Source organism: Cryptotermes secundus, unplaced genomic scaffold, assembly GCF_002891405.2.
Source record: "Cryptotermes secundus unplaced genomic scaffold, Csec_1.0 scaffold317, whole genome shotgun sequence".
Classification (NCBI taxonomy): domain Eukaryota; kingdom Metazoa; phylum Arthropoda; class Insecta; order Blattodea; family Kalotermitidae; genus Cryptotermes; species Cryptotermes secundus.
This window is the reverse complement of record NW_019742557.1, coordinates 42550-52689: the sequence shown is the minus strand read 5'-3', so window position 1 is coordinate 52689 and position 10140 is coordinate 42550. Positions and strand designations below refer to the sequence as shown.

At 38.7% G+C, this 10140-nt stretch overlaps 1 protein-coding gene across 2 annotated transcripts in view; it reads left to right on the top strand.

The window, feature by feature from the left end:
- Positions 1-2: 2 nt before the first annotated feature.
- LOC111873335 (phosphatidylinositol 4,5-bisphosphate 3-kinase catalytic subunit delta isoform) overlaps positions 3-10140 on the top strand; it is a 48348-nt gene continuing 38210 nt past the window's right edge. For both annotated transcript variants that reach the window (XR_004513988.1, XM_033755059.1), the window contains exons 1-7: positions 3-70; positions 277-498; positions 1853-2081; positions 3907-4136; positions 5064-5310; positions 5525-5706; positions 6277-6704. Coding sequence is in view for 1 of the 2 variants with exons in the window: in XM_033755059.1 (XP_033610950.1) it covers positions 352-498; positions 1853-2081; positions 3907-4136; positions 5064-5310; positions 5525-5706; positions 6277-6704 (1463 nt within the window). In the remaining variant the exon portion in view is untranslated. The remainder of the gene's footprint in view (positions 71-276; positions 499-1852; positions 2082-3906; positions 4137-5063; positions 5311-5524; positions 5707-6276; positions 6705-10140) is intronic.

Here is a 10140-nt window from a genome sequence, read left to right as displayed (position 1 = left end):
GTAATGAATCAGCTGTGATGGCCGAATGTTGATATTGCGTGTAACATATCTGTTTATTTTCATGAATTTGGTTAGTAAACAACTTCATTTACTTGATTTGCTATTGAACTTAATTAATTATTTCATCAGAATATATTGATAATAGAAATATTAAGATTGTTAAGATAACAGAATTTAGGAAAAGTAATTTTTACTTAAGGTGTATAAGCCATATATTGTCAATTTGCTGAAATTGTAGTACATAGGTCTGTTTATATCATTTATTTATATTTTCAGTTTTCCGAGATGTGAAGTACTTATTTTCAATAATACATCATTAGACCAGGTGTCGGATATATCTGATTAATCAGCATGGTTCACATACCAAGTACCTACACCTACGACTTTTGGTTGCGGGGTTCATCAGACCCATTCGTGGAACTGAGCTGCCTGATGCCAAATGGAATTATCATTCCTCTTGCTGTTAAGAAAAATGCCACGATTCAGGAAATTAAAGAGGTAAGCTAATTATATAGGAGTTTCCTTTTATGAAATTGAAATGAATAATACATTGTTATGAATAACTGTTCCATGTTGAGTCTCAGTTTCCCAACTCTTTTTTATTATTCACATGTAATTTTTGTGTTACGTTTAACGAAATAACTTTATTTATATTTTCAGAAGTTTTAAATTGAATGCCCTATGAACCATTAATTTGCTGACAGAAGAGTAGACTGTCATACGGAATTATGTTGAAATTAAATTATTTGGAAGTTACATTACACATACCAAAAGCTAAAATGAAGGAACGAGATGACCAACAAAATAATTTGCATTTTTGTAAAGGCTTTAATAAAAGGTGGGGGCACACAGTAGCATAGTTGGTTGAGGCACTATGCTACAAGCCGGAAGGTCGCGGGTTCAAGTCCCAGTGAGGTCATTTGATTTTTTTCAATTGACCTAATCCTTCTGGCCACACTATGGCCATGGATTTGACTCAGCCTCTAACAGAAATGAATACCAGGAATATTCTTGGAGGTAAAGGGCGGCTGGTGCGTAGGGCTGACAACCTTGCTGCCATCTATGAGCCAGTTTTCTAGAAAATGTGGAAACCTCAACATCTCACAACCCTATGGGCCTCCTTGGCCTGTTACAGGAATACCTTTACTTTACTTGCTTTTTATTAATAAAAGGCACCAAAATGAATGAATAAGCTGTAAAATCATTCATTTCACTATTGCTGCTAGGAAGTATAGCAGAGAAACCTTTCTTATTTCGTTTTTGTGTTTGGGTCTGGTAATTATCACTAGTGTGTTGTGTTTTCATATGAAGTCTATCCCTTTTACCAGTTGTTTTGTGTGGTGTGAAGAGTGGTCTCTCACAATAAGAAAATAATGTAGACTGATGGTACTAAGGATAAAAGTCTGGAAAGAAAGTTTGAGCATGAAAGAAAGGAAATAACAGAAGGCTGGAAAATAATACATAATGAGGAGCTTCATAGTCTGTATTCATCAGCAAATATTATCATTATCAACTAAAGGAAGAACAGACAGGCAGGATGTATATATTGCATGGGGCAGATGAGAAATATAAAACTTCATTTTGAAAAATCTAACAGGAAGGAATCATTTGGAAGATCTTGAAAGACAATATGAATTTAGTTGTTAGTGTAGCTGTGGAATGTATTCAACTATCAGAGGATAAAGTCTAGTGGCAGACAGTTGTTAACACCATAATCACATCCGTAAAAGGCACAGAATTACTTACTCAACTCATTGACTCTCAGCTTCTCAAGAAGGTGTCTTGGAGATATTTATTGTTTCACTTCGCTAAAGAGAGTGATAGGATATCAAACATTGATGCTTTTTGACAGGATCTCTGGGAAGAGGCTAGTAAATATCCCCTCCATGGAATGCTGCACGACTCGTCCACATATGTGTTTGCCTGTATCAACTCTATGGCAGAAAGAGAAGACCTGCTTGATGAAAGTAGGCACTTATCAGACGTCCGACCGTTTTGCGCGGTTCTTCGTCTTATTGAACGCAAAGGGGACAAAGCTGAAAACACTCTTAACATACAGATAAGCCATCTTATTGGCAAAGGTATGTATGTGCATAAATTACACAAACTGTAAATAAGTACATAAAAAGAAATGTCAGAACAGATGTGTTTGTCTAGTTAGTTAGTTAGTTAGTTAGTTAGTTAGTTAGTTATTGGAGAGGGTGGGTTTCCCCATGCACTGAGACCAGTATTGGTCCATTGTGCTTCCCTCTATGATATTCTCCCAGTCTCTATACCCTACCAATATTGGTGCGTACCATCAGTCCCGAGTTCGGCCTCTACTGGCTTGGTGGTATCTATAATGCTTCCCCCCTCTATCAGAGGCATTAGAGACTACTGTTGGGCGGGAAATGTCCTTGAATTTAGCTCAGTGACCTCCTTTGGAGATATGAGGTTCTTTTACATGTCGTAAAGCTACGACACGGGACCCATGGCTTATAGTCCCTCCCGGAGGACTTGTTCCCTGAATTTTTCTGCCCTTAAAAATTCCACGACCTCTGCCGGGTTTGAACCTGCGTACCACAAGTCTGAGGTGGGAACGTTACCTCTAGACTACGGAGGCCTCTTGTGTTTGTCTAACATTGATATATAATTTTCTCCAGTGAGGTGCTTAAAATTGCTACTAGTATAAGTTGTCCAGTACAAATTTCTCCAGCATTGTTAAATGTGATAATTTAACCCATTCACTGTTAACCTAGAAGCTGAATTGTTTAATGTTGTTTTATAAGTGAGAATGGTGATAAATGTCACTAAACATTTTTTGTATTTATTTTCTTCCCTCTAGCATGTCCATAAGAGTATTCAGCGTTGGATTTCTGTTCAGACATTGTGCAAAGAAATGTTTTTATCCTGTATGCCAACTACAAGACACTGTCTTGGCTACTAGGGAAAATTTGTTATTCCTGATTATATAAGTTTAACGCAAGAAATTTGGCCTTTGCATTAGAGTGAGAATTTGTGTTATGGGCTCTTGGGTTTTGACACCATGTAGTCTTGAAGGTGGTTACCAGAATTTTGGGGGAATATGAAGCTTTGTCCATTTTTTAGATCAATGCTTTCATTCTTTAATGCTAATTTTAATTTCAGGAATTTAATATATTTAAGGTATCAATTGAAATAAACGTACTTCTCTTTATGACTATGGACTTTGTACAAGTTTTGCATAGTCACAGTTAGACAGATGTTGTTATTGTGTTTTCCACTATAATGATAACCTTATAACAGCTTCTATTGCTTGTTTTCCTGTATGATGAATTTCATCAGCAGAATGAGTAAGCATTTAACCAATTTTTTTATCATGTTTCTCACTGCCCTTGCCGTTATATGTTAGGAACTTTATATTTCCCTTTGAATTTAAACAATATTGTTAGATTTAAAAATGAAGATCAGATTTTAAGTGATGAAGGGAAATGAGGTGGGAAGGGCATGTAACATACATGGTATGAATGAGAGATGCATTTTTGGCAAAAAAAAGTCTGAGGGGAAGGGACCACCAGGAAGATCTGGACATAGATGTGAGGGTAACATTCAGATAGGTCTTATAGAAATAGGGTGGAAGGGTGTGGAATGAATTCATTTATCTCAGGATAGGGAATAGTGAGAGGCTGTTATGAGCAAGTAATTAACCTTTTGGCTTCATACAAAGTGGGGAATTTCTTGAAGAGCTGGTATTTTCTCAAGAAATGCTGTGTCTCCTCAAGTTACTTAGTTAGATACTGAGTTTTAAAAACACAACTAAAGAACTGATATATTAGACCTCAGTTTCTGAATTCATTAAAATGATTAAGCAGATGGATGTTGTTTGAAATTAAATGAAAATATTACAGGTGTTTGTATCAGTGTTGCTGTAAATGTATAATCCTGTAGGTCTTCATGAGTTTGACTCACTAAAGAATCCAGAAGTGAATGACTTTCGGTGGAAAATGCGACTTCTGGGTGATGAGATGGCAAGAGAGAGGCAAAACAAGCCATGGATAGAGAAGATGTGTTACCAGTTCCCCCCACGACTTGCAGCCACTCCAGTTCTTTCTCCAGTTATCAGCTCCCGACTACGTGATGGCCATTTTGTGCTTGTTACAAAGTTTGAGAACACGGAGGTATATTATTATTATTATTATTATCATCATCATCATCATCATCATATAGAAAATAGTTTAAACCAGGCACCAGGAATCTCTTGTAAAATGGCCTCCACACCCACATCTCTTCCCTACACTAGCAGGCGCTAGATGGCCTTCTATATCCATATGCAATATCATACATTTACAGTGTACAAAATATTAACGAGAATGCTTAAAATGATGTCCTAACAATATTTACTGTAAAATTCTTGGCTTTGTTTATTTCTTCAGATTTTCTCATCACATTCATTTATTGAACCACAAATATGGAGACATCTTTTTGAAATATTTTTCAGTCAGACAAGGAGCCAGGATAATGTAGTCAATATAACAACTGGCTACATGTGGTTGGCCAAGGGATTGGAGTTCGAGCCAGGGTAGGGGCAAGATTTAACTCCTCTCCTTGTTGTCCAGACCAGCCCTGGGGCCCACCCAGCCTCCTATACAGTGGGTACTGGGGGCTCTTTCCCTGGGGTAAAGTCTCCAAAGCACAAAGCTGAGCACTCTCATCCAACTAATGCCGAGGTCAAGAATACGTGGATCTATACATCCACTCCCCGATATGTCCACATGGTCTAGTGCTTAATTAGTTAAATACAGAGAAAACTTTGCCTACCAGTCAAACATTCTCATGACTATGTTATGATTGGTCCATGTTTGGTTTAAGTAAACGTATCATTCCAACTTAGAGAAATCTATCATTGTGTAATAATATGTTTAATAGCACTTCATGATTGTTAGTTAGTAGAATTGAATTAGGACTCATAAAATGTAGTTATATTATTGTGTCTACTTCACTTTGTAGCATTGCTCTGTAGTTCTGCATTGTGAAGTCCTATACTCTTGTGTTATTTTGAGAATATTCAGTAAATAAACGTTAATTAGTAAATGTTTTACTTGCAGACAACTTTCACATTTAACGTTCACTACACAATGACACCACAGGAACTTCTTCGGACAATTCTGAATAAGAAGGCTATCACCCTCAATTCTCGTGGCGAACACCCTGCTGATTTTGTTCTGAAAGTGTGTGGGCAAGAAGAATATCTAATAGGAAATTTTCCATTGACGCAGTTCCAGTATGTGCAGGACATGCTGGCAAGAGATGGTGTACCCACACTAGTTACTGTCTCTGTTAACAGTGTCTTAGGTAAAGACAGATTTATCCTGTTGTATTATAAGTTACAATCACTCTTGCCCTCCTCCATTTTGTTTATTTGCTTTATATATAAATGTCCATAGAGATGATTAAGTATCGGAACTACTTTCCTTTTATAGTCCTTTGGTGAAACAGTCCTGGCATATAACTTGATAACAGGACAGGAAAATTTCTGATTTTGTGTTGTTCTTATTTATATTTCTAGTGGATGTGGACAATGTGTATGAAAACCCAGAGGATGAAATTAAACATACTCGTCCTTCACCATCAACATTAACATCACGTAAGAAAGGGAAGCACGTATCTGCTTGGACAATAAACGAGGACTTTACATTCAGAATTACAGCAATCTGCAGACTTAACTGTGATGTCAACCGATCTGTTGAGGTAGGCAAATGATTCTTAATTCCTTTCACCAAAGAATTTATATAGTTCACTTGCGGAATAAAACCATGGAGTTTGTTTGTTTGTTTGTTTGTTGGTATCCAAGATTAATCATTATGCAGAACAGTTCATAATATCTCAAGAGAATCTATGGTGAGAGCAAGATCGTCATTGCAGCCTTGGAAATCAGTGATAGTGGATGAAATTTATGTTGTGCTGGGAGTATTTATGTGCGAGCGGGTATGTTGGCTTGTGTTTCAAGGATTACCACACTAAATTGAATTACTGATGAAATTTAATAAATTACTCTTCATATTCTACAGATATTCCAGTGCATGCCTACAAAATTTGAATGAAATTTTGTTAAAATTGTAGCTATTACATTCATTTCTATCCAAGTATCCTTTTATATAATCTTAAAATACCAATCATTTCAATCCTCAGCATATTTAAATTGAATTAAATCCTGTTTGCATGGGTTACATTAGATTAATATATTTTCAGTAAGTGCATTGCTTTTGGAAAGTGATACGAAATCAGTGGATTTTCGTAGCGTGTACTTCTCTGATGCAGGTTGGTGTCCAGGCAGGTTTGTTTCATGGGGGGAAGTCTCTTTGTGAAACACAGAAGACTACAGAGAGACAGGTGTCGAAGGAAGGAAGCTGTGAGTGGGAGGAAGACTTGACATTTGATCTACAAGTGTGTAACATCCCGCGTATGGCTCGTCTATGTCTAGTGGTTTATGAGATCTCCAAAACTGCCAAAGGTGTCAAATCAAGAAAAGTGAAAGACTTGAAACAGGAGCTGTATATTAATCCATTAGCATGGGTGAACACTACAGTTTATGATTTTAAGAATCAGCTGAAGACGGGTGCTATGACTTTATACATGTGGACGTATGCCGAGGATGTTCAAACAGAAGATATTTTACACCCCCTTGGAACTGTGGTCTCTAATCCCAATGTGGAGCATGCTACTGCACTTACTCTCACATTCCACAGGTAACAGCTTTCATTTCATGTTTTGTAATTATGCCATAATAGAGAGGAACTAGGTAGCCCAGTCAGTATAGTAACTAGGCTATTGGTTGGATGACCAAAGAATTTGGGTTTAATTTGCAGCAGAGAAAAAGATTTTATTCTTCATCGCTACACCCACAGCAGCTCTGAGGTCTTCCCAGTCTCATGTCCAATCAATATGGGGGATCTCATTAATTATGGATGAGAAGAGTTTTTGTAGTCAGCATTTATGGTGACCGACAGAATCTCTTATTTTATTTATGGTTTATTATGGTACTGTTAGTAGCTGAAGTTCTGTGGCATCAGACAATACAATGTTTAATGAATGATAGAGATAAGGAAGAAGTGGCCGTGGCCTGTTTCAAAATATTGTCCTTTCGTTTGTCTGGAGGGACTGGGGAAAACCTTGGAAACCTTCAATGTGGGTAGTTGGTGTCCCAAGTAAAATGTAAACCAGGCGTCTCCTGAATACACATTAGAAACATTTCTGCCTAAGTCATCTTGCTCACTGACAAGAGTCTAATTTCTCAAATGCTGAATGTAGTAAAATATTCCACCTGTTGTTTTAAACAATGTTGGTGACCAATCAGATGTCACAGTTGAATGCCTAGCACTACTGCTTCCTGTTTGGCAGATTTGTGGTGCAAATATGAGCCCAGAGACTGGCTAACCTGACTGAGATATTAATGTTTTTTCAGTTCCTCCAGGCAAATGCCAGGAAAGTACGTAGCACGTCCACAAAGTAAGTTTCCCACTCATCCCACAGCTAGCAAACTTTATATTGCATGAAGCGACTGCGCGTACGTGATAGTGCAATGACGTAGCATGGCGCATGCACAAACCGAATTTCCCGTGTTCCCACAGTGGCATCGTTGCAGCTGTTGAAGATGGAGGCTCTTATTCCAACTCCCGCCGACTGTGAAGTGCGGTCACTGATAAAGTTTTTGAATGCACAGAGCATAGCACCGATCGAACTTCATCGTCAGCTGTGCCAGGTCTATGGGCCTAACGTCATGAGCAAGCAGATGGTGCGTCGCTGGTGCAGACAATTATCAGCAGGTTGACAAAGTGTGCATGATGAGAAGCGCAGTGGGTGGCCATCCATCATTACAGACGACCTGGTGGAGCTTGTGCAGAAACTCATTATGGAGAATCGTCGCGTCACAATTGCGGAACTCAGCAGTCATGTCCTGCAGATTTCCCGCACCTTGTTGCACGAAATTGTCACGGAGCACCTGTTCAGGAAATTGTGCGCCAGGTGGGTGCCGAAGCAACTGTCACCAGAACACAAAACAAAGCGCATGGAGTCAGCATTGACCTTTCTGCAGCGGTACCATGATGACGGCGACGAGTTTCTGGACCGGATCATTACAGGTGATGAAACATGGATTGCACACATTACCCCAGAAACCAAGCAGCAGTCAATGCATTGGCGTCACAGTGGATCTCCCTGTAAGACGAAATTCAAGCAGACGTTGGCGCGGAAAGTGATGTGCACGGTATTCTGGGACAGACGGGGCGTTCTCCACGTCGACTTCCTGACCAGAGTTGAGACGGTGAATGCTGAGCGTTACTGTGAAACACTGCAGAAATTGCAATGGGCCATTCAGAACAAGCGGCGCAGGGGATGCTTAGTGCCGGCATTGTCTTCCTGCACGATAACGCTAGGCCGCACACGGCTCGATGGACAGCGAGTCTCCTGCAGTAGTTCAGCTGGGAGGGGTTTAATCATCCACCCTACAGCCCAGACCTCGCTCCCAGTGATTTCCATCTTTTCCTACACCTCAAGAAATTCCTGTCCGGTGAGCATCAGGATTTTGAGAATGACAGAGAGGCAGAGATGGTTGTCACACAGTGGTTCCAATCCCGGGCGGCAGACTTCTATGAGACAGGTATTCAAAAGTTGGTCCCACGGTATGACAAAAGTCTCAATTCCGGTGGCAATTATGTTGAAAAATAGCTGAACACTTGCTGTATCTGTTGCAATAAATATTTCCATGAAATTATGTTTTGTTTCTGTAAACAGCCCCAGGGAAACTTACTTTGTGGACGAGCCTCGTACCTCAAATTAGGCCTTGACCACTTCCTTCTGCATCCTTACGAATTCATTACTCAGCTTGGTAAACCCCACAGGAGGAACTGTTTTGAAAATGCTCTCAAGATCAACGTCCTGTGACCTTTGTGCTGAATTTGATCATGAAGTGTCCATTTGAACTGCATGATTTAAGTGTAGCAGGTTAAAATCTGACATGCTTGTTTAGCAGGTGTGTGAGTAAAGTTAGACAGCGGTGGAGGCTGACACTGAGGTTATTTACCGCTGGATTACTTTTTGCTAATGTAGATTACATAGCTGAAAGTTAAGACAGTAAAAGAAAATGAATCATAATAATGAAATTGCTGAGGCTCCTGGTTATTGATAAAGATGAAAATAACTCTTCTTTAACTTGTGTAGTGTTAATTAACATTTGATTTGTATCCTTATTAGGTGAATTCTTTAGTAAGCATAAAAGAGTGCTTATTCAGAAGTCATGTCTGTCCATCTGTTCTGTCTGTCAGGACCTAAACCATTGGAGAGGCTTTCATAAAATTTAATATGTGTAATTTTCAATAAAAATTCTTGGGCAGTTCTGATTTTCCGCCATATTGATGCATAGCAAAGCCTATTTTACATAAGTCCATGAATGGACTTCTCCATATATTCCATATACCATTTCATGTTATATTGTATTTAAGCATCCTGTTACATTCCACACTTCTATATGTATAATATAAACTCCGTCGTAAATGCAACACTTTATTATAGTTCTTGTCCCCCTACTTTCACACTACATGTTTCGGCCACAATTGAGAATTTAAAATTGTGAACCAATTGACGAGTCAGTATCAATAAAGATTTTAAACATACGTGACAAAACCGACAAGGAGAGTTCTGGAACATTGGGTGGGGATTGATGACAGAACGCTGAACAATTGGAAATCTGGAGTTTAAATGTTAATATTGAGTGCAGTGTGACAGCTCTGTGAAGTAAAATACCCCTGATGATGGCCGGTTGCAGCCGAAACATACTCATATAATATGAAAGAAAGGGGACAAGAACTACAATAAAGTGTTGCATTTACAATGGAGTTTATATTATACATATAGAACCATTTCATGTATTTGAGAAACTTCACCAAACACTGTCAGATAAATCAGATTTTTTACTGTATTGATCAGTAAATAAATTCAAGATGGGAAATTTTTGCAAATTTGCATTTTATTGTTCCCATTTTTAAATAAGCTGCAAAGAATTCCATTGGTAATTTTATATATTGCATTATGGAATTCTCTTCTGGGAGGGTAAAGGGCGGCTGGCACATAAGGCTGACAAACTTACCCCAATCTTTGAGCCGATTGTGTAGAAAACATGGGAGCCAC